General features: G+C 42.2%; 1 protein-coding gene across 5 annotated transcripts in view; it reads right to left on the bottom strand.

Moving 5' to 3' along the window:
* KIF26B (kinesin family member 26B) overlaps window positions 1-25,198 on the bottom strand; it is a 296,108-nt gene that overhangs the window by 235,880 nt on the left and 35,030 nt on the right. The window contains exon 1 of one of the 5 annotated variants that reach the window (XM_083496727.1): window positions 919-1,031. The exons of the other annotated variants lie outside the window; for them this stretch is intronic. Within the exon in view, the coding sequence (XP_083352853.1) occupies window positions 919-921 (3 nt within the window). The 5' untranslated portion in view covers window positions 922-1,031. Of the gene's footprint in view, window positions 1-918; window positions 1,032-25,198 lie in introns of those variants that run through there. 5 annotated transcript variants of the gene reach the window in all.

Here is a 25,198-nt window from a genome sequence, read left to right as displayed (position 1 = left end):
AGATTAAGAACGGTTTCAGGTTAAGAACAGTCCTCTGGAACGAATTAAGTTCGTAACCAGAGGTACCACTGTATTATCCTGAAGTGTGGAATCATCTTAGACCAAGTTCCCCGACCCCTTGAACAGCTGCCACCTAGTTTTTAATTTGTCCAAGTGTGCATGCTCATGTTTATTTTTCTTCTTGTTGTTATCTTTGATGTTAAGCAATAGCTATTCATTCTAGGTGGACAAAAACGTCACCACAGATGGAAACTAAGGTCCAAAATTGCATCACGCATCAGTAGTTAAGTACTTTAGTGGCTACAGTAAACTTACTCCATATTTAAACTACTGTAGCTGATATAGCTGAGAGCAGAAGGATCCCATTGTTTGCAGTTAATGATTTCAGATCTTAAATGGTTACATCAATATTTCATTCCAGCTGATTAAAAACAGAGCTGGAGTAACTGTTAGTGCAACAAATTCCCCAGATAATAGTTACAGGCTATGAAAGAGCAACTGTGGAATAAAGTCCAGTTAAGATTCTGAAGCTACAATTCTGTAATTCAATTTTTTAAAATTACTACTGTACTACTGTAGTGATAAGCACTTATAGCTTCTATGAGCCAAGCTAGACGTTATGTTAAATGCATGATCAAATTTAATCTGCACGGATTAAAAAAAATATGTGATAGATAAAAGCCTACCTTTAACAGCAACTTATTGTTGCTTTGGCTAAATTCCCACTTAAGAGGGTGGATAAGAACACAAAATGTTTTCTGCATCTGACAGCCCATTGCAAAATGAGAAGCATGTGAAACTCAACAGTGCAGTTTATGATGATGACATGGAGAGAGTCACAGACATAATCCCAGATATAGAAGTACATCAATGGGAGAGAGTCCCATTAAAAATATGGGCAAGGTAACATCACTGTACCATGTGAGATCCTCTTCAGAGGCCCCACTCTATGTGCCCCCATTAAGTGAAGTGAAATGGCTGGCTACCAGGGAGAGGAGCTTCTTGGTGTTAGCATCTTGGGTGTGATGTGCCCTAAGAACCGGTGTTGTTAGTGTTCTGAACCACTGTCATGTGACCCCTGTATCTGAGAGTTACCTGCTTTCATTGTTCTGTACACTGGATTTTTTTCTGCTACAAATTTCTATTTTGTGATGTTATGCTTTTAATTGTATTTTTTAATCATTTCGTGCTCACAGGCACCCAGAGAACAAATGTTATTGGGTGGCTTTATATATATATATAGTAAATAAATTAAATAAAATATATATTTAAGTACTATCTGCTTTAGCAGGCCTATATGGGGAGAGATTGAGACAGATGATGAGCCTGAGATGCAGTAAGACGCCCCCAACAAAGTTGAAAGAATACCGCAAACAAGATTTTCTGTGACTCTGGGGATAGGATTATAAAAGATTTTCTGAAGTCACAAGGCTGGAGCAGAAAGCCTTTCTAAATTGCATTTCTTGGATTTTATGTTATTATCTTCATGGCACAGTTATTACATATTAAAGCTAATGGCTCTCTTTTGCTAGTAACCTAATATGGAATGTGATTGATATCCCTATCAGTACTTTAGAGAACTCTTTGAATTTCATAAGCAGAACTGAAGGAAGCAGGAGCAGGTGAGCAGAATATCCTTATGTGTACAACACACTAAGCCTGGGGTTTCACTGCAGCATATAAAAATATCCTGAAACCTTACAATACTGAAGCTTTCCAGGTTCTCCTGTTTGCAGGAAATCTGCTCCAAACACAGTTCATTTTTGTATCTAAATAGGGATCTATTTGTGAGTTATCTATAAAGTAATTTGCAAATACCCATCCCATTCTAACTGTACCACTCCCTTTTTTTTCTTTTTTCTTTTTTCCTTTCCTTTCCATTCCATTCCATTCCATTCCATTCCTTCATTTGTTCACTTGCCATCAGAATTAGTTTGCAAATCACTCAGGGTGGATCTCGCTTTTTTGTTGATGTTACCTTAAAGCAGGGGTGTCAAACTCAAATTCATTGGGGGCCGCACCAGCAGTTTGGTCACCCTCAAAGGGCCGGTTGTATCTGTAGGACTATGTGTCCGCCGCTGCTTGGCTTCCTCCGGCCAAGCTTCCCCTGGCGCGCGGGTTTTGCTTTCGTGCTCTCTTTATTTTTTGCAGCAGCGACCTTGCTCAGCCAGCACCCGTCGCGCGTGGGTTGCTTGAAGGGGGGCGCGCACAGAGCGACCCGCGCGGCTTTCCGAGCCAACCCTCCTCCAGCCCACCTTAATAAGGGCCTAGGCTTGCTAACTTTGCGGCTAGACCTCGGTGTTTGTACACACTGCAGAAAATGTGCAGGACTTCAAAGGTGAGGCGACCGTCCCGCATCCAGCCTGCCTTTCTGGGAGGAGAGGAGGAGGAGGCGGCAGCGGCGGGCGAGTCACCCGTGCAAGAGGGAAGAGCGAGCGGGATCAGGCCTCTCCGATCAGGGCCAAAGGTGAACCGAGGGAGGGAGAGAGAGAAGGATCCCTAGCCTCGCGCGCAGCGGCGGCTCTTACGCGCGCGGACCCCGCGATGGCGCAGCCGGTGTCGTGTGCTTTGCTCCGTCCAAGCGGGCAAAGCGAGGGCGGAGAGCCGGGAAGCAGTCCGCATTTCCCAGAAGCAAGCACCGCAATGGGTACTGCGAGCCAGACAGGCCTTGACAGCGGAGGGCGGGCTCGATTCGGGGCTTGGCGAGGAGGAGAGGGAGAAATCGAAAAGGGCACCGCGCGGCTGGCTTGGGTTGCAAATCAAGCGCGTGAAAGGGTTGCCTTTTGCAGAGCCGGATAGGCGCGGAAGGAGCGTTCCTGCCTTTGTCATTGATAAAAGGGCTTGCGGAGGAAGGGGGGCGGCCCTTACGGACTCCAGGAATTGCTGGCTACACGGGCCACATGACGAGGTCTGGCGGGCCGGATTCGGCCCGCGGGCCTTGTGTTTGACACCCGTGCCTTAAAGCAACACATAGATGATGCTCTAGAAAACAATAGCAGCAACTGTTATGTATTGAAGTTCTCACCCTGGGCCAGCAGGGGGATACTGTAGATAGTTATGCAAATAAAGGATCGAAAGTGACGTTCAGTGATTGGATGGATACTGTAGATAGTTATGCAAATAAAGGATCGAAAGTGACGTTCAGTAATTGGATGGATACTGTATATAGTTATGCAAATGAAGGATCGAAAGTGATGTTCAGTGATTGGATAGTTTTAGAAAGTTGTTACAGTAACGTGGTACTGGAGCTCTATATAAGAAGACTGACGGAGCCCTTCAGTTCAGATCTGTCCTGGCCTGTGAATAAACAAGAGTGGTTTGAAGAATAGCTGTGTCGTCTGATATGTTCACCCACAACTTAACAGCAACTGTACTAGCTATGTGGCCCCAAAGCTTTTAATTAATGATTGAGGCAGCCACGTGAAATAGTTCCATTAAATTCAGCAGGACCGTCTTGGTGTAAGTGCTCTATGGATCTTAGCCTTTGTATTGTTTGGAAATTTGCTACCCTACAGATCTTAATGCAAACCTGATCCCACTTCACAACCACCTGTTAATGAATCATCTTGATTAAAAGAAAGTCCAGTGTTTGTTTTGTTTTGTTTTGTTTTGTTTTGTTTTGTTTTGTTTTGTTGAAAATATTGACTGTGTTCATTTCATGACTATTGAAACAGAGCAAAGGAGTGGTTGTAAACATGTTTTAAAGGGAATTTTTAAATGGCATAGTGCTTCCTTAGGAAACAGCAAACCCAAGTTTTACTAGGAAAAAAGAAAGAAAGAAGATATATTCTGTATTACACACATACATGCATGCAACACAACCCATGCTGAGCCTCATAAAATACAGCCTGTAACCTTCCGTTCCCATAGCCAGAGCAATCCAGTGACAATAAACAGCATCTGACCAAACACAACCTCCATCAGTTAACGAACACAGAGAGCAAAACCCTGTCAGGCTATCTGGTTGTTGTCACACTGTTTTGCGGTGCAATGGTTTCGAGGGGAAACAGATAATTTGCAGACTGAATGTCTCCTGTACAATGGGTGTCTGACAGTGAAGGGAGATTTTCCACAGAGAAATTGCAGTGCATTGAAACAACCTGAGGGCTTGTCTAGACTTGGGAAATTTGCACTGATGGTGATGTCTGCATCAATTCAGAGGCACCATGTGCTCTTCAAGATGCTCCTGACAATGCGCTGTTCCTACAGGTACAAAATAGCTTACATACAGTGTAATGACATGATCATAATATCAAGTAATGGGGAGGATTTTGCTGTTCTAGAAAATGCTATTAGCTCACGTCTGAGACAGGGCAGACCAACGAAGGCAGGTAAGGGCCAACCCGTGGCAGTACACCAGCTCCAGAGTGGGCCTGTTGTCAGAGGGGTCACAGAAAACAGGACAGCTTTGACTTCTCTCAATCTGCCCCCAACATGCCATGCACACACTTGCTTTTCCCCTCTGCCGCCATTGGAGCACTCATGGCAGAGCAAGGGAAGCTGCAGAGGTTCCCTTGGTCACAAAAAAGGCCTCTGGGGGTGAACCCATGGAAAGCCAGGTCCACAAAATCCTGTGCCCTTGGATATGTCCTCACATAGGGTTGCCATATTTCAAGAAGTGTAAATCCAGACACCAAAGTTACTGAGTTTTGCCCAGTGTTGTTGAGCTTTTTCTTGCAAAAACTCAAAAATAATTGAAGTTTTTGAGCTATTTTAAAAGAAAATTCACCAAAATCTAGAGTGCCAACATTGGTTGCCGTACGTCTGGCTTTCCCCGGACATTTAAGCGATTTCAGCCTGGACACTGTTTATAACAGCCCAAACCCGGCTATATCCAGGAAATTCCAGACACATGGCAGCTCTACCTCACAAGCACCTAGGGATTGGGAAAAAAATACCTGACTGGGGAGCATGGCATGCTTATGACATGCAGCCCCGGGCTGCTCAATAGCTGGGGCAAGTTGGCGTACTCAGCTCAGAGTTCTTTATTTTTCAAATGTATTTCTCATGTACTTTGTTATGGTTGGTGGGTCTGATGGGTCTAGGAAAAATAAATCCCACAATTTTATGGAACAAAGAATAAGTGTGCTTCTCCATAAAGCTACACACACACACACACACTTTAGATGTCTTTCCACCCCCCCTATACCAAAAGTAAATCAGTGCTTACTGTACTAAGGTTCCATTTATGCATGGAAGTTTTAATAGTATCTGTGAGTTTTCTAGTGTAAAGACGTATGCACCAAAATGAGTTGCTCCTAATCTTCTGCTGTGAGCTATAGCACAGTAAAATCACTTGGCAGAAAATGGGAAGAAACGAACACTGAATGATACCATATGATGGAAATGAAAGGACATGTTGATTGATGTGTGATACAGAAAAGGGGACTGATGACATGAAATGAACAATACAGACAAATTGTTCCCCTCAGATCTGTGATTGGCAGGGACTAAAAAATGCAATCTCTGTGGCAGTAAATTGTGAAATTACAACACTTTAATTCAGACTTTTTTCTCCCTTTGTCACTTCTTTTTTTGACAGAAATGTAAAGGTGCTGCTTTTTTCTGTTTTGAGCTTGCCTCTCCATGTTACATTAAATTCAGCCGTTCTTTCTATGGAGTTGTCGCTGAGCTTCTGTTCTGAGGCTTCAAAGGAAGTTCTTACAGTTAATTCAGGCAGCCTGCCAAAACTATGCAGCTCTGAACAAAGTTTTAAATACTCCCACTTTGGAAGTACATGCACATTTTATTTTCTCAACTTAACTTTCCTAACGTCATTGATTCTTAAAGTGTGTATACAGTACTATAAAAGTTGGTGCAACCAAGTCCATTCATTAAAGCACTGGCCACCAAAATACCCCCAACCATTTAAAGGTCTGTACAAAACTGAGTTGCCAAGACATATAAGAGGTTTAGAAAAACTTTTTCTAGTTGACTAAGAACAAAGCAACAGTCCATATGCAGTGTGAATTTTATGCCATTTGCTTTAAAGGGAGCCCAGTGGCAAAGCTCAGCTGTGCATCAGATAATACTAGGAGGAATAACAATCCTCTAGAGCAGTCTACAAAAGAAGCATGGATGCATGAGATCTTTTGAACATCAAGAAGGTAACATACCTAATAAACTGCCTCCTCCTCATGCCCTGGAATAATTCACTAGCAAGAATTCTTTATTCTGTATGTCAAGTTCAAGCAAACAAGGACCCCTGGAATGATATTTCCACAACTGCAGAAGACCTTTACTTCGCAGAGTCCCAAAACACATTCTACATTTCCAAAACTTTGGCCCTTCCTGATATTGGCTTAGGAGCTGTTGCAGAGCTGTCCTTACCACACAGCTAAGTAACATCCCCATATATAGGTCATGTGGTAGAGCTCACGTCATGGCTCCTTCCTATTAGGTGTGAAACTGTTGTGGGAAGGAATGACAGAATCCTACGACATCACCTCAGAGATTTTCTAAGCAATGTGGGAAGGAATGAAGCAGCAGCTTCCACACCAGCACTAAAGATAACATAATGTTTGGCACACAAGACAAAAATCTGATGTTATGGGTTAGGTTGTAAGGAGGTTAAAGTATTTGATTACTTTATGGTGTCTAAAATAATGAGCTATGGCTTGTTCTGGGGCTTCCAAAACAGATTTGGGGAGAGAGGAATCATTTCCATATACCAACTGCTCTTTCTGGGTCTTGGCCATAGTGTCACTGTACAATGTTTATACCTTTGGCACACTGGTATTTTTTAGCCTATAACCTTTGATTACAACTCATAAATGTCAGGAACTGGGGAAAGGATTGTGCCCTTTTCATATTATGAAATTTCTAACCCCTCTTCTACAAAGCAGGACTGTCTTGACCTTCATCTGGTCTTGTGCATGAATTAGTATTAAGTATAATTCACTAATTCCTGCTGTGACCACAATCAGCCCACAGGTTGAAGATTATTTCATGTAGGGGCCATGTGTTCTCTGTCATAGAGGGAGACAGTGCTTTATTTGAAGGTGACCTCTATCTGAAGGACAGTTTGGTCCAAGTCAATATTTATGATAAAAAGCCATAAGAATAGAGAGCAGAGACTTTTAGCACCCTCTTCTGAAAATCAATCAAAGTTGCCACAAAACTAAGGTAAAAGCTAACACCCATATTTAAACCAACTGTGGATGACACTGGAAAAGTGGACTCAAGTCCACAATAGCTTATTACACAATTTCTTAGTCTTTATGACGCTTTGCTGTTTTCACAGCAGACTAGCCCAACTGTCCCCTCTGGATATTCACCACAGGGGATGAACTTCACCAAGTTCTCTGTGGCTTTCCCTATCCTAAGATTTCTTGCATTTCTCTCTCTCTCTTAAATGGTATTTTAAAGATAAATGAATATTGGCAACATTCAGTTATTTTTCTCTAGAAATATCCCCAATAGCAATTCAACAAATATACTCTTATCATACATAGTTCTGTTTGTAGGTAACGTGAGCTGAGAATATCGAAGTGATAAATGATAAAAGAGATTTTGGAATGAGGAAAATTTATCTTTTTGACAGCTGAGTTAAGATAGAGGCTGCTAAAGTCTCCTCCAGTTGTATGTTAGTACTGCATTTTCTGAAATAGTGTTCAAGGTTAGATCTACTGAAAAATATACAACTGACTTACCTAAAGTTTCACACAAGAAATCTAGACAAAAGTAACAGCATTGCACAGTTTGTGTGTGGGAGTGTGTAGGATAGAGAGAAAACTACAAACTGGTTGTAACACACATCTGTGTCGTGCAGACACCACATTGTATATATCATATTCCTAACTTTCATTAAAAAATTTCCAGTACATTATTATCTCACACATGCAGTGCTTTATTCAGGGGGATGCAGGGATACACATACCCCTAAACATTTTGTGAATCTAAGTGTGGCCTCATTGAAAGGCAGTATTTCAATATGAGTAAGAAAATGAGAGTACCCTTAAACATTTTTTAAGAAAAAAGCACTGCACACATGATTATATTTGAATGTACTTCCAAAGATTTATTGTTTCTAACCACATAAAGTTATTCCAGATAAGGTTAGAAACAGATTCACAGAAATACTAGTTGATCATGGTCATGGCTCCATCGTGTTCTCCAGCCAAAGGAGAACTTAACAGGAGCTTAACTGGATTTCCTCTTGAATTTTCATTATCTTGCCTGTTTGGACATTTGTCTACCTAGGGTACACTGAGCAATTTAACACATTTTTCCACTGCTTACAACATGGACTGAAGCCTGAATTTGTGGAGAGTTGATATTGAAACATACCTACCATGTAATGTATCCCAGGTCTAAATCATGTACTTTATTTGAAATCACACAATAGATAGATAGACAATTGTACTGGTTCAAATATATGTTTTCCATTTCAATTCTCCTCTGATCATAAACATAGATGGAAATATCCATTATAGAAAGCCAAATATTTTAATATGACCCTGTGCAATGTTGTGAAACAATATTTTTAATTGAATGGCTGTTGTTCCCTTGTAGCTTACATTCAGAGGCAGTGATTCCTGGTCATAAATTCACTGTGCCGGCTTGTGCCTCTTGGGACTGGTGGTCCAGAAGACACAGAGGCCAATCAGAGGTGGAGTCTGAACCAATGACAGGCAAAGCCAACTAATTCTAGTGTTGCCTCCATCTTCCTCCCTGCTCAGTTCTACAGGGAGGCTAAGGAGGAGGAATCCGACACACACATAGCTAACCCCTGGGTGGGTTGTAAGAAAACAGGCAGGTGGGGGCTGGTGGAGTGCCAAATGGGGTTGGTGGGGCACTTGCCCTAATAGACCAGCCTTCCCTGAAGACACATTGATGTCTTTCCAGCATTACAAAACAGACAAGGCTAACCTGCAGTGGAAATGCAGGACTCCTTTTGTTTCTGTAATGTGTGAAAATGTCTTGCAGGATCTGTTGCACTTTTGTGAAACTTCTTCCCACTGGACATTGCTAAAATACAGGCATAAGCATTTCCTAGAAACTTCTTGTTTAGGCTACGGAGAATATGCTGCAGTAAGAGCATTGAGGAAGAGGTTTCTTTTGCACATAATTTACTGTTTCTAACATAGATGTGGGATGAGTGATTCTAATCACTGCATTTCATTAGCTATCAGAATAATGGCTGCAAACAAGAAGAATGTTTATTAGCATCCAGCAGAAAAGCCAAAAGGTTCACCACAGATGTAATCACAATACTGCATTAACCAAGGATTAGTTAACAATGAGGCCTGCTGTGGTTTAGAAGATGGAGATTGTCGCCACGGAATCTGGAAGACTAGCTCAGATTTTCCATGGTTTGTAGAGTTAGAGCTGTGGTGTGTTCTTTAAGGTGCCATCACACTGAATATGTTCATTAAAAAGCCAGCTTTTTGAAGCCATGAGGTTTCTTGAAGCATGCAGTAGAATACAACTTTTTTTTCGCGGAGGGGATATAGTGGGATTGGTTTGGGGTTGGGGTTTTGTTTTTGCAAAATGTTGCCGACAGCAAAAGTAAAGGAACACAATAATATGTCACATCAAAAAGTGCCCAACGTGAAGGAGTTGGAGTAAAGATTGACAGTAACTTTTGTATCCGGGCTCTTAATTATTTTAAATCAGAATCCTCCCTCCTTGTGTAAATGTTAGTATTGTTGAGTTTCGAAAACACAGACTGCTACTTATTGGCGGTGGTCCCATTTCTTGCCTGACATTTCAGTCAGAAACGCAGCAGAGCAGGTGGGGCTTGGGAAAAGGCCAGCTGCTAATCACTCTCCAAAACAAAATTTTCATTTAGGCGTTTTACGTTTTCCAGGCATTGACCTGCTCATTTTTCAGGCATTTCAGAGTGCGAGCACTTTGATCACATTCCAACCCAAACACGATTGTTTACATACAGTATGGCAGCGTACAATTTGTTAAACCTTGATCTGGATTTTGATTTTTTTTCAGACACTAGCTGCATACTTCACAAGCTGTGCAGTTTACACCTGAGGCTCTTCTGGCTCAGAAATGCTGGGGTTTCTTTTTCTTTCTTTCTTTCAGGTAAACATTCATGCCCATTCTCTTCAATAGAAGTCTTAGTAATAGCCTCTCCAGAGGTTAAGAAGTGCAGGGAGATGATTGGCACGAGTGACTTGTAAGAGGCATTTCCAATGCTGCAGATAAAGGGGAAAGCAGACTCACTGCCTGCTGTTTGTAAAGCTGTATTGAAACATCATTCCCCCCCTTTAATTATATGAAATGTTCACTTAGCCCAGGTCTCAAGGGAAAGGCAATTGCTTCATATGAAAAGAGCTTAGGGAAAGCCAACACTTCTCCTGTTCTGTTCTGTATGTTTGCATGCATCATAAGGCGACCCAAAACATGTTATGTGCTGTAATTAACACTACAGTGCTTCAACGGTACCAGCATGGTCAAGATGAGTCCTTAGACCAGGATTACAGAAGAAAAGAAGCATTACTGGCAAAGTCGGACTTCGGCTTTAAGAGGCAATCAGTCTGTATGCCAGGTTTGGTTACTCCCACAGCAGAGGAGTGTATGGAGGAATAATACCCTGGGCTGCCTCCTTATTAGTGACTTATAGCACTAATATTAATTGGTTTCCCAAGATTCCTAACAAAATTTAAAAAAGAAAGTTGGGAAAAACACCCTTCTCAGTCGCTGACACTGCTATTAGTGGTGATGCTAAAAATGGTGGTGATCAGAAATGAGCTTTTCCACTTTTCTTTTTTAAATAGCGTTATACAGTGGTACCTCTGGTTAAGAACTTATTTCGTTCTGGAGGTCCATTCTTAAACTGAAACAGTTCTTAACCTGAGGTACCACTTTAACTAATGGGGCCTCCCGCTGCCACCGCGCCACCGGAGCATGATTTCTGTTCTCATCCTGAAGCAAAGTTCTTAACCCGAGGTACTATTTCTGGGTTAGCGGAGTCTGTAACCTGAAGGTATGTAACCTGAAGCATCTGTAACCTGAGGTACCACTGTAGTGTAATACATGTGTGGAGTGAGAGCCAATTACAGGTGGAACCACCTGATTCTAGGTTTGCCCCCATCCTCCTAACCTGCTGAATTCTTTAACAGCAACTCAGAATAAGGAAGAGGAACCCGGCAGCCAGTGCCATCCCCCCTGGAAGGCAGGCAGATGACGGCTGGCTGACAGACTGAGGATGGTGGGGCATTAGCCCTAATGGACCACTCTCCGCTGGATAGCGCTATAACATTCTTCCATTTAATTGATATAGATATATCCCAAATAGGTTTTTAGCAGTCCTTAAAAGATAATTAAAATGAATAAAGTGATAAAAGATCACAATGGAAAAGGGTTATAATGAATGTGTGCTGAGGTGTGGTAGATTCACCTCTTTGATACTTCCTTGTACATGTTGAACCCCCATTCCTTTAAAAAGATAGATGAGCAGTGCTAAAAGCATCTGTAATTGTGGAGATTGTGCTGATCATATAAAGAAGAAGAAAAGTGGGCTTTTCTATGGTCTGTGAAAAGACAGAACTACAGGGAAAATGCAGGATGACAGTATTGTATGGATGCTCTGAAAAATGTAAGTGAACAAAGCATGGAAATTACACACTAAATGCCTAATGTGGAAAAACTCTGCAAAAGAAGGCACTCAAAGTTCTCTGACCTGAGATTTAAGTCTGCACTCATTTCACGCCACCACACAAGAGAGTGGCAGGCATAGTCCATGGTGATCATTTGGTTGTCATAGTAAGAAACCTACTATACTCCGCCACATTTGCCATTATTTGCTAACCTCATGGAAGTCACTGTGGACAGTGTCAAAAACTGTTCAGACTAAAGAGTACTGAAAGTGTTTAAAGACAGAAACGTTTCTGGCATCCATCCAAAATGACTAAGCCGTGGCATTATTCAAATCAAAGCTTACCTGTGTCATATTTTAGACATCTGTCTACTTACTCCTAGGAGTTTTAGCTGCTAGTTTGTTGCTCATGTGTGACATGGGTTTAAAGGAATATACAAATAAAGGGAAGTCAAAGCAGTCTATTAAAGAGTTTAAAGGAAGCGTTACTGAATAACATAATAATAGCACAGTATTTATATAGCTTAGGGAGGGGGAGACAGTGGATTGGGATCTACTAGTAGACCTCTGGGTTATTTACAGTGGATCAGCAATGGTTTCTTATTTCCATTTGTTTAACAACAACCACACACCTTTTCCCAGCTAGTTTTTAAAGAGAAAAAGAAAAAAGGAGATCCAACTAGCCTGGAGTCTCTCCGCACTAATATAGCTCATTTCAAACGCTTAGAACACTTCAAGTGCATTATTTCAGTAGTCCTTACAAAAGTCCTGTATGGTAAGCTAGAATTTTTATTTTCTTGTTACAAATAGGGTGGCCCCTGATTCTACATTCAAAACGAAGAACTGCATCACATACACCAAAAAACAGGACATAAAAAGGTCCTAGATTTGTATTATATTGGCATGTGCTAATTTATATGTATAGGTGCAAATTTAGAAATTGCTACTATAATTTGGATGGGACGCGGGTGGCACTGTGGGTTAAACCGATCAGAAGGTCGGAGGTTCGAATCCCTACAATGGGGTGAGCTCCCGTTGCTCGGTCCCTGCTCCTGCCAACCTAGCAGTTCGAAAGCATGGCAAAGTGCAAGTAGATAAATAGGTACCGCTCCAGCGGAAAGGTAAAACGGCGCTTCCGTGCGCTGCTCTGTTTCGCCAGAAGCGGCTTAGTCATGCTGGCCACATGACCTGGAAGCTGTACACCCGCTCCCTCGGCCAATAAAGCAAGATGAGTGCCGCAACCCCAGAGTCAGCCACGACTGGAGCTAATGGTCAGGGGTCCCTTTACCCTTTTTACTATAATTTGATTATAAATACATCTCACCATATCATGGGAGCATATGACCAGATGTCCTGGGTGCCTGCTTAGTCTGGTGCCCAGGTGCTCTTGCCAATGGGCAGCTGCTCTTCTTTCTCATGGTTCTTTGCCTTTAAACTGGACTTACAAAAGGGGGTCAGAGGCTTGGTAAGTTTGTGGCTCAGTTGCCATTTGGACTCAGGACTCCCCAGCTCACCCTTGTCATATACAAATGTATCCAAATGCTACTGATTTAGTGGCTGAGTAATTAGTTAAAAGGGAGAGATGAGTAATCAACTAAAAATGTTTTAATTGGTGGACAGTGTTGCACAAGAGATGCCCGTTTCCAGAAAGAAACAAGTTTGCTTGTGAACATATGAAACATCCACGTCTGCTATCTACTGCTGGCTCAAATATAGAATTGCAACATGGCCTTAACATAATCTTTGCTTCAGATCGCTGTCTGTAAAATGACATAACTGTACTTCCATACCTCACAGGGATATGGGGAAGGTGCATGGGGGGGGGGGAGATAAGAGTACACTAATGATTGCCAGATGCTCAGATGTTTCACTGATGCGGACCATGCAAGTACTCTGATCAAAGGAGGAGCCATTAAAAAAGGTCACTTTTGAGAGACTTTATTAACATCTTGGGTAGGCAATTAGTCCTCCTCTTAACTGGAACTTGTGCTTTGTTTTCTCGACCCCACCCCCTTCTCAACGTAATCTTGCCTGCTTGCACAGTATACAAATATTAATTTGTTATTTAAGTGGCCCCAGGAGAGAGCCTTCACAATAGCCCACTTCATTTAAAATTGGAAGAAAGGGCTTCTGTATGAATTTAACTTTTCAAGTGTTTTCTGAAAGCGTACACAAGTTTAATTTAGGACACACACAATCACACAAACATAGTCATTGGAAAGAAAGGCAACACAGACTTCATCTGTCTGGGCATAAGACACCAATTAAGACTGGCTAGGAGGCACACTGCTAGTTAGAAAACACACAGTGTTGTAACACAACATGCCTTTATTCTGCTATAAACACTTAAGCAGGCAGGTATCACACGACACAGCAAAGAGGCTCCCCTGCTGAGCTGGCTAGTTACCATTCATCCCTACCAGCGAACCTGATGAATTAACCACTAAATAAATGTGTTCCTAACCCCACCCATCTCTTTTCTCTGGCAACCCCCTGTACCAAATGGCTGGAAGTGATCCAAGACAGATCTAATGAGGCAATGGCTCCAGAATCAAGGCTAAATCAGTTTGCACTCAGGATTAATTGTGTCCTTTTGTGAATGAATGGGGTGGGGTGGGGGATTCAACAGAGCAAGAGGTCCAGCTGACCTAGACCTCTCTCAGGTCAACCAGAAGGGAACAAGATCAGAATCACATTGTCTTCCGGTCAACCCAGAACTGACCTGGTCATCTGGGGCCATTTAAAATAGCATGCTGATGTGTTACAAGACCCCTGTCGGAACAGCTCCAGAATAAGCAACTAGTCAGGTTACAGCAAGGTCAACCGGACCTATGTGGGTCGCCTGCATGCTGAGATAAAAAGAAACACTCTGGGAACACCGGTTTTAATTATTTGGCATTTTGTACCAAAAGCCATGCGTTTTAAAAAATCAGATTCATCTAAACCAGAAGTTAAAAAACCAAACTTATTTATGGATACAGTGTTGTATACTATTTGGAACCAAAACAACAAGCTGAGGCTCAGCAGAAAATAACGGAGTACATATACATTTTCTATTTGCTATCTTCATCATTAATGCTGCCCAGCCCTTTGGCCTACTGCAATTCTTAATAAGACACACTGGTGAGAGTTTTGTTAACTGGAATGACAGTGAAACAGTTCTCATTTTATGTTAGCACTTCTGTTGCTTGAACCTTACTTTCAACTCCTGTAAATCAATGTTTCTCATCCTAGAACTGGAGGGTTCCTTGCCAGCCATCTGGTCCAAACTCTGCAAGAAGCTGGAGCATTTTCAACAGACGGCTGTCCAGTCTGATTGTCGACCTCCAGTGAGGTAGAGTCCTACACATACTAGAGAGGAAATACCACTGAACTCAGGGAAAGACATTTCTTAGGAAATGTGCTTAGGGTTACACCACAAAGGTCTCCCCATACTGAGTAACTGGAACATAAAAAGACAGGTGAGAATCAGCCTGAGTGCACAGTGTTGTGCCATGCTACTCGGGGGGGGGGGAATCATAGCCCATAGATTCAAAATGGGTGTAACCACTTAGGGAACGAGATCTTTAGGTTATAACAGAAGGCTCACTGAAAACAGCTGCTCAGCATGCCACTACAGTGAAAAAAAATCCATTTTAGTGTTAGACATGATCAGGAATGGGAATGAGAAGGAAACAGCAAGTGCCATAACCTATTAGATATACCAATGATGGTGCATGCACTTTTGTGGTACAATGCACAATTCTGATTGCAACGTCTTTTTAAAAATAACATTTTTAAGTTGGAGAAGAGATACAGTATTATTCCTAGGAATAAAGAATTAAGAAGCCTGCTTTTATTTTTGTATTTTGTAAAGGCAACTAGGGACGCAGGTGGCACTGTGGGTTAAATCATAGAGCCTAGGACTTGCCGATCAGAAGGTCAGCGGTTCGAATCCCCACAATGGGGTGAGCTCCCATTGCTCTGTCCCAGCTCCTGCCAACCTAGCAGTTTGAAAGCATGCCAGTGCAAGTAGATAAATAGGTACCGCTCTGGCGGGAAGGTAAACGGCGTTTCCGTGCACTGCTCTGGTTCGCCAGAAGCAGCTTAGTCATGCTGGCCACATGACCTGTACACTGGCTCCCTCAGCCAGTAAAGTGAGATGAGCGCTGCAACCCCAGAGTCGGCCATGACTGGACCTAATGGTCAGGGGTGCCTTTACATTTACCTAAAGGCAACTAAGGGATAACACGATAGAGGTTTGTAACATTTTTAAATGTATGTCAGTATATGCCACCCTTTCCTCAAGTAGGTCATGGTAGTGTAAATGTTCTTCCTACTCATTTTCATCCACACAACCCTGTGAGCTTGGTTCAGCTAGGAGACTGACTAGTCTAAAAACTAGTGAGCGTCATGGCTCAGTGCAGATATCAACCCAGTCTCCTTTAACTCATTCGAATATTCTAATCGCTACATTATGAAATGTGAAAAGAGAATGAATAGTGGGAAGATTACTGATTGATGGTCTAAACTACTTGGGTTAGCTGATGGCAGTTCGAATCCCTGCAATGGGGTGAACTCCCACTGCTCTGTCCCAGCTTCTGCCAACCTAGCAGTTTGAAAGCACATCAGTGAAAGTAGATAAATAGGTACTGCTACAGTGGGAAGGTAAACGGCATTTCCATGTGCTCTGGCACTCGTCATGGTGTCCCGTTGCATCAAAAGGTCTAGTCATGCTGGCCACATGACCCAGAAAGCTGTCTGTAGACAAACACCAGCTCCCTTGGTCTGAAAAGCAAGATGAGAGCTGCACCCCATAGTCACCTTTGACTGGACTTAACCGTCCAGGGGTACTTTACCCTTTTACTTTTTTTACAGATCTTCTTTATATGAATAATGAATGAATGATTCGATATATTTGTAACCTAGCAATAATTTATTGCTCTAGGATATTATTATGGCTAATTGCACAGTTGGCTATAAACTCTACTTAGAGAGAGTTCTATCCAACAGGCCATGTTTGAATCAGAGCGCTGGATGTTCTTACTCTTCATATTGCCTTCCCTCTATACCCGCTTCATCATTCATATCCCTTTTAGCAGTTATGTCTCCAGGTGCACGTCCAGGAATGTTTCGTTTAACTGCTCCTCACTAGCCCCTTATGCAATACATCATTAAAAATTAGGTAGCTTCCAACTAGGACTGTTGTGTCCAACTCCACATAATCGCATGTGCTCAAATACAACGTTCATGAAACACAGTTATAAATCACTCACTCAGTTTACCATAGCTAAGGTTTTAAACATGGTCTTTATCTTGAAGCGTACCGTTTCCCTCGACTGGCACAGAACCAATGCCTTTTCATTGGAACAAAATGGTTTTGTACATAAGTGAAGTATGCGTGAGCATGTCTGTGTGTGTTCACATGGCTCACAACTCTCTCAGGCAACTATCAAAGGACAATATATCATAGAAACCTCTTTGGAAAATAACAGTGCGAGTTTAAAATACTAAATTTTGTATTCTATTTCCCAAGCACAGTCATGCTTTTAGAGTGGGGGAGGAACCCATCCAATGCTATTTTTCAAGAAAGAAAGGTGCCAGAAATCACCATGAACTCCTCCCTTGTTCTCCTATAATGGCAGTGGTGTCCACCTGAGAAGTGCTAGAACTGAGTTCCGGCAAGTTCCGGATGGAAAAAAGCCTTGATCCCATCTAAATAAATTAAAACCAACATAATTCCACAGAATACAAAATGAAAACACAAACAGGCTACACTAAATCAATTTTTCTTGGCTGCAGCGGTCTAGCTTTAGCCATTTAGTTAATCTTCATAAACAAGTAACTCATTCAAAAGAAAATAAATTAAATGTTCTGCCTTGAGGAATGGTTTTGTTTCAAATCTTTTGTAGTTACGATGTCATAATGTAAACTCTGCCAATGTGGCTTCTCTTCTGTCTTCTGGAACATCTTGAAAATGATTTGGTGGAAGAACGGAAAAGACTAATTTTTTATTAAATGAAACAATTTGAAAAGCTAAACAATTTCTGTAATACTGTTACAACACAAGGAGAAACGAAACAAAAAAACAAGCATATCTTCTGGCAGGAAATGCTTCTTTTGCAAAAGAAAAACACTTCTTTTTGCAAAGTTTCTGGACCATATGTCACAGTGCTACTGTAAAAACAACAAGAAATCATTCTGGGAGTATTATGTAAATGGACAGAACTAGCATTGTACTGATAAGACATTGCTGGGTGGGAAATGTTATTTTTAAGTGAAAAGGCATGTGTAAAATGGAAACAAGTTATACATTAACTGGTGCCAGCTTTAAACCTGTATAATAAATAAGGACTACAGTGGTGCCTCGCAAGACGAAAATAATCCGTTCCACGAGTCTCTTCGTCTAGCAGTTTTTTCGTCTTGCGAAGCAACCCTATTAGCGGCTTAGAGGATTAGCGCTATTAGCGGTTTAGCGGATTAGCGGCTATTAAAGGCTTAGCGGCTAAAAGGCTATTAGCGGCTTAGCAAAAGGGGGGGAGAAGCGAAAAAAACTCGGAACACTCGCAAGACGTTTTCGTCTTGCAAAGCAAGCCCATAGGGAAATTTGTCTTGCGAAGCAGCTCAAAAACGGAAAACCCTTTCGTCTAGCGGGTTTTCCGTCTTGCGAGGCATTCGTCTTGCGGGGCACCACTGTAATGACAAACAATATGAATTCAGACTGAACTTCGCCTTTCTCTGTGTTTTAAGATACAGTGGTACCTTTAGTTGCAGACACGATCCGTTCTGGGGTGCTGTTCACACCCTGAAAAGTCCGCAACTAGAGCAGCACTTCTGCGCAAGCACGGAGCACGATAGAGTGCAGAACGCTTCTGTGCATGCGGCAAAACCTGGAAGTATACACTTCCGGGTTTGCCGCATTTGCAACCTGAAAAGTCACAACATGAAGCAAACTCAACAAGAGGTATGACTGTATAGTAAAACAAATCTGGGTAAGATTCATTTCAGCCTGGGCACAGTCTGAGGCCCTGGACATTCCCAAGCATGCACAAGGCAACATTGTGGACAGTGTAGTTCCCAAAATGCCCAGCATCAACAAGGAAATGTCAATAACAAAAATCTGAGCGCAAATAAGTTTTATCTTGTGACAGTGGGGGAAACTGTGATGAGATGACCTGTGTGCTTGCTCCATTGACCGTCTAGGTTGATGCGTAATTTCAAGACATCTTCTCTCTCCTCTTAGGTTTCTTTATCTTTAAACCAGACTTGGGTTGGACAGACCTTCAAGTAAAGTTCTGGCTTAGCTGAAGTAGGACACACTGTTCCCCTGAGGCACTGGCAGCTCAGTGCCATGAGAACTACGCCTCCTGTGATATTTAACTGTTCCGTTCACAAAGTGTATCTGCAGGATCTCCTGGTCCAGTATAATTTTGTGGCTTTCAGGCTATGAATGGATTGCTTTTTGCCAATTACAGTGCTTCATGTCAGCGGTTGTCACTGTGTATTTGTGGTTGCTTCCACACAGCTCCAATATATGTCTTGTGGTTCGGGCAGATTGTGTGTTTACAAACCATGACAGTCATGCCCGGTGCATGAATAAGATGGATGAATAGAGAGGAGGTGAAACTTTCAACATTACAGTGGTACCTCGGGTTAAGTACTTAATTCGTTCGGGAGGTCCGTTCTTAACCTGAAACTGTTCTTAACCTGAAGCACCACTTTAGCTAATGGGGCGTTCAGCTGCTGCCGCGCCGCCAAAGCACGATTTCTGTTCTCATCCTGAAGCAAAGTTCTTAGCCTGAAGCACTATTTCTGGGTTAGCGGAGTCTGTAACCTGAAGCGTATGTAACCTGAGGTACCACTGTATAGTTTGTCTGCAGGTGCAAAAATGGGCAAAGTCTAAAAACCTTGAGTTCTTTCACTATGATAAGGATAAATAAAGGAGAAAGGTTGTTTTCCAAAAACCAGGATAATGGTTACTTTTTAAATTAGTTTCACAAAAATTTACACTGAAGAATTTCAGTACCGCTGAAAATGAATTTACAAGAAGATGTTTTGTTTTGCAGACAATGGGGATACTTCATTGTCTAAAACACTAAACACGGTGGAAATGTTTTGGAGGTGCATACTCAAAATGAAGGGCTCAAGGTTATGAGGCCTTCTTTCAAATCAGCACCATTCATTAAACCATTTATGTTTATCAAGACTACAAACTGAGGTCACTCCTTTAGGTTCCATGGAACCTGCAATGGCTGTTTTCTCTTAATCCATGATTGCTAATTACAAGTCTGATTGAATATAGCCTGTCTTTAATTATACAGTCTCTTTATTTTATTTTTATAAAAAAAAATCCAATCAGACACTAAATAAATGCTATTGTTATAAGGAGTCAGGGTCAACATACCATGAGACCTTATTACCATGTGCATTGGCTGTAGCAGAAATCAAGGGTTGTGTAATGATATTCAAAAAGTGTGAATACTTCAATAAAGTCCTACAAATATTGGAAGCTACTTTTCCCGTTCTAAACCATTACTGTCCCATAGGCTTTTAAGCCAGAGATGAAGCCCTCCAGGTGTTGTGGGACTATAATTCTCATCTCCAGCCCTGACCATTGGCCATGCTGTTCATAGCTGATAGAAGCTGTATTCCAACAACATCTAAAGGGCCGCAAGTTCCCCATTCTTGTTTTCAGCCTAGGGTGCGTTCGGTTCTGTTTTAACATTCCTCTTGCCCTTTCTGTAGTTAATCAAGGATTGTCCTTTCAGTCTCCTTTTACGCTGTTGTTGGAAGATAAAGTTAAGACATTCATTAGCAAATCATGTATTCTGGCACAGGCTAAAAATGCCAAAGCTTTTTATCTCATGCTTCAAAGATGCAACTGTCACACAGAAGCCTTTGGGAGAACGGTTCCCGAATTTGAAATTCGTATTAAGTCTTGTAGAAAGCAGCACAAAAGTAAGCCTTGCACCTTGAAAGCAAAGGAAACAAAGAGAAACTTTATCTCTCATATTTAATCACACTAGGCAGCATCTCGGTAGTATATTCTGTAGTTCAGGGCCAGAAATGCTCCACTTGCAAAGGTCAGGAAAATATTCAAGTTGGTCCATCTCTGGCTCACCAAAGAACTGCCTGGCCAAAGAGAAGCAACAAGAGCAAGCAGGTATACGCATTTGCATAGTGGTCCCTGGTGTCCCTGCAAGTCCATAGATTTGAGCAGTATGTTGATGAAGGTCCGCATGTTAGCATGCCTATGCCATAGCTGTCAACTTACAGATTTGAAAATAAGGGACCAGCAGCCTCGAAAATAAGGGATCAGCAGCCAAAATAAGGGATTTTCCGAGCACAGGTATGTTCAACTTCTGAGCCCCTCCGAGCCAAAGGCAGAAGCCCAGCCAGCAGCCAAACGAAGCCTCAAGCGGTGGTTCCCACAGCACAGCAACCCGGCAAAGGGGATGCAGCAAGTAAAACCACCATCACCTCTCTGCTGGGAAGCGCTGAGCAAAGGCGAGTCCCCAGGCAACGATTTGATCGGCACAAGGCATGCAAGCTCCACCCCCCAGTCATTCTTAGACTCCTTATTGGGTGAGCAACGCAGCCAAGCAACACAGTTGGTGCCTCCCTCCTCCCTGGCCGGCAGGGAGGGAGGGAGAGGAGCTGCTTCCTTTGAAACCCAGGAAATTTAAGGGACATCACCAATAAGGGACAGCAGGGGGACACGACACTGGGATAAGGGAGTTTCCCACCAAATAAGGGACGGTTGACAGCTATGGCCTATGCCCCACCTCAACTGATCACTGTTGTTATGGTCCATTGTGCAAACTGAGGCTGCTGAAAGTTGACAGCTATGGGCCAAATGCAGCCCTCCGGGTCTCTCTGCCTGGCCCCTGTAACTCTCACCAGGCCATGCTCCTGACTGTTTTGCACCTTACATATTTTTGCCTGGCTGGAATGTGTCCTTGAATGCCTCTTGCTTGTTTGGATGAAGGATACAAGGGGATGGGTGATTGTGTGTAGAGACCAGCCTACTGGTACAAGGGCAAAATTTGCATTCGGTCCTCAGCCCACTTTTTCCTTCTAGCCCCACCCACCATAAGCATGTTGCCTGCAGAAAATTCCCTAGAAGAAACGCAGTCCTTGGGCTGGAAAATGTTCCTTACCCTTGGTATGGAACAGGGAAGCAGGGACATGTCCAATACCACCCACACACATTCATACCCACTTCAATGGTAACATCTGCGCAGGGCATGCAGAGACTGAAAACAAAGGTGCCACCTTTCAAAGCAGAGCAAAATCAAACCTTGAAAATATATGAAAATCTTAAATAGATCGTATGTTTTTAGTTTGGGTTGCAGCCATGCCCCGCTATTTATTAAGGAAACAACAACCCAGCCATTCTGGTCCTACCTGGATTTTGAACTCAGTTTTATGGATAACAAATAAGGCCTCTGGGGTGAAACACTCAACATTTAAAGACCAACTCTTAATGCAAAAGGTGTAGCAATCTCCTGTTCAGGCTGCTTTCAGGCCTGCTAAGCTTCGGCTGTAGTTTTAAAATATTTTATTCATTACAGCCTAGTCTTCCCCCAGTCTGGGGATCTTTGAACTCCAGCTCCCATCAGCCCTTACCAGTATGATCTGGCATAGCTGTCAACTTACAGATTTGAAAATAAGGGACAAGCAGCCTTGAAAATAAGGGACCAGCAGCCAAAATAAGGGACCTGCAGCCTCACCTGTTCCAGGCACTCCAGTCTTCCTGTCCTCCTGCAGTCTGGTCAAACTCATGCTGGTAGCTTCGAGAACACTGTCCAACCAACTTTGTAACCAGAGGTTCAACTGAATAGAATCTGAATCACATGCACCACAAGGCCTATGCAGCCTCAACTTAAGATGGCTCCCCGGCCTGGCTTTGCACTGCAAAGTTTGCAGCAGCACGTGCAACAAAATGGCGTCCAGCATTCAAAAACCCCCTCAGCTTGCATTAACTAGCCACACACAAGGCATGCAAGCTCCACCCCCCAGTCGTTCTTAGACTTCTTATTCGGTGAGCAACGCAGCCAAGCAACACAGTTGGAGCCTCCCTCCTCCCTGGCTGGCAGGGAGGGAGGGAGAGGAGCTGCTTCCTTTGAAATTTAAGGGACATCATTTAAGGGACATTTAAGGGACATCCATCAATAAGGGACAGCAGCGGGACATGGCGCTGGAATAAGGGACTGTCCCTTCAAATAAGGGACACTTGACAGCTATGATGATCTGGGATGATGGGAATTGAAGCCTAAAACATTGCAGTGCTGTTTTTCTAGAAAAAGCGGTGCTGGAAGTCACCATGAACTCCCTTGTTCTCTTATAATGGCAATGGCAGCCATCTGAGAAGTGCCAGAACTGAGTTCCGGCGAAAGCAACCCTCTCATATCCTGGACAACATTAATCAATAATGAGAGACTCACATGTTTTATCTTTTTCTCTCTTGCTTGCTTTCTTGCTTAAAAAAAACCAAACCAAACACTCATTAAAATGGCAATTTTGTATCTGAAACATTGGCAGTTGTGGACAGTAACTGCCTCTGTAGTATAAACTGGAAAGAATAAATGTAAATTACGGGACACTAAACTTTTCTGAATTAGCTGTTAAATGACAAAATAATCGACAATACGATGTTTGCAGCATCTCATTAATAAAACTCACAAGTTGTTTTCAGCAATTATGTGCAATCATTGTCATGTTATCACTGGCCAAGAATCATCCCTCACTGTAGGCTTCAAACACATAATTATAATCTCAGATTGCCAAGAAAATCACCCTGTCTGAACGGAAGACATGGAGAAGTATCCCACTGACACAGAAAAACACATCAGCTAAAGAGAGAGAGACAGAAATAAATTTCATCATGCGAAGAACCTGCTGCAAGAGTGAGTCTCTACATTATTTTTCCTAACCTTTGTTCAGAGATTGAGATACTACTTCCCAGCGCCAACTTCTGAATCAACAAGCACCGCCACACCCTCTGCTAAGCATATGGCCCACCCAGATAGCAGTGACCCACTTCTACTTCGCATAACGGCCTGTCCATCCCTACTGTGCGCTACGAAGGCCATTTCCGCTGTTCCAGCCTTCCATGAAATTCACTTTGGTTTGAAGACCAAGAGGATATTGACATTAGTAAAGTGCTGCTGAGAGGAAAGCATGTTTTCTCAGAACTATTTCTAGGCAGGTCCTTTGCAAATTGCATTTTCCAGTCTTCCTGCCTCTCTCATCTCTCTTTTTTAAATATATAACCCCTCAGTTCAAATACAAAGAATACAGTAAATAAACAACAGCTGTCTTTCTAATCTATATGCTAAATTTCAGTACTTGGGTTTGATCCAGCAAAGAAAGAAAATTAAATCAACTTTAATGTTTATATTTAATTCATCATCAAATGACCTGAGCCCTCGTATTGGTTAACTGATTTGTTGGTACAAAAGCCCTGGGAGAGAGAGAATTGGCTTGCCTCTTATGAGACAAATAAATTTGGGGCAAATTTTCCAGCAGCAACCACTTCTCAATGATTGATGTACAAGTATAAGCACACTACAGTTTTCCCACCAGAGTTTTTGCTATCCCCTGTATTACCTCTTTAAGAAGTTTGCCCATGGCTATAGAACCTGAACTGCTTCTATTATGGTTTTTTCTTGTGCACATAAATAATACTGATGGAACCAACAGTGGAAGATGGGGCAACATCCTTCACTTGGTGCTCGTATCATGGCTTAGTAAAACAGTTTCTTGTAACCTCTAAATCGGGAAACCATGGTTTAATCGCTGCTTGTATTTGAAGACATGGCACCAGGATCTAATCTGTGAGAGGAGAAGGAAGGAAAAGGAGAGACAAGAAGGGAGCATGGTTCCCAGCCCAACAAACTATGAGTTGTTGGTTACAGATCCCAATGTCTGAACCAGGATGGCATTTAACAGCTAACAGAGACTGATGAAAAAACCCTCGAAAACTCACTCAGAAACAAGTGTCCAAGCCACTGCATTCTGATGACCACTTTTACCACAAATGCAGTGAGCACAGGTCAGGAGCCTGGCAACTCACCCTACAACAGAATGAAACAATGCGCAAATCACTTCTAAGAGATAGGCGTATTTGACAGCAGGATATTAAATTACGGGTGCTTGATCAGCACTAGCACAAGTACTGCACTAAAATAAAAGTGGGCTTTTTAATTGTCTGTAAAAGCAGTGAAGGCTCAATGCCACAAGCTGGCTTGATTCCACATACTTTAAATAAACTGGGTATTGGATTTGACTGCCAAACACTCCAGCTTAATTAGTTTATGCATCACAACCTGAGATAATTCACAATTGTTTAAAAGAACTGGACTGAGGTAGGGCCTTTTAGAGGAAATTTAGCATAAAATGCATGGTTTGATCATTATGGTTTTTTCACATTTTTTACAGGGTGTATTCAGTAAAACTAATTCTTTAAAATATACAGTCAGAGATTTTATATATATATATATATATATATATATATATATATATATATATATATTCTCCAAACGTCAATATTTTTACTGCAATGTTTGCTCATTTTCAGCTACTCTCCTAGAGAACTTGGAAGTTCTACAGCAGCTTCACTAAATCTTTGTTCACTTACAGGAGTTTGTTGCTACTTGT

The sequence above is a fragment of the Podarcis liolepis genome (genome assembly GCF_965112155.1).
Source record: "Podarcis liolepis genome assembly, chromosome: 3".
NCBI classification, from domain to species: Eukaryota; Metazoa; Chordata; class Lepidosauria; order Squamata; family Lacertidae; genus Podarcis; species Podarcis liolepis.
Note: the sequence above shows the minus strand (reverse complement) of the source record. Positions and strands in the feature narration are given on the sequence as shown.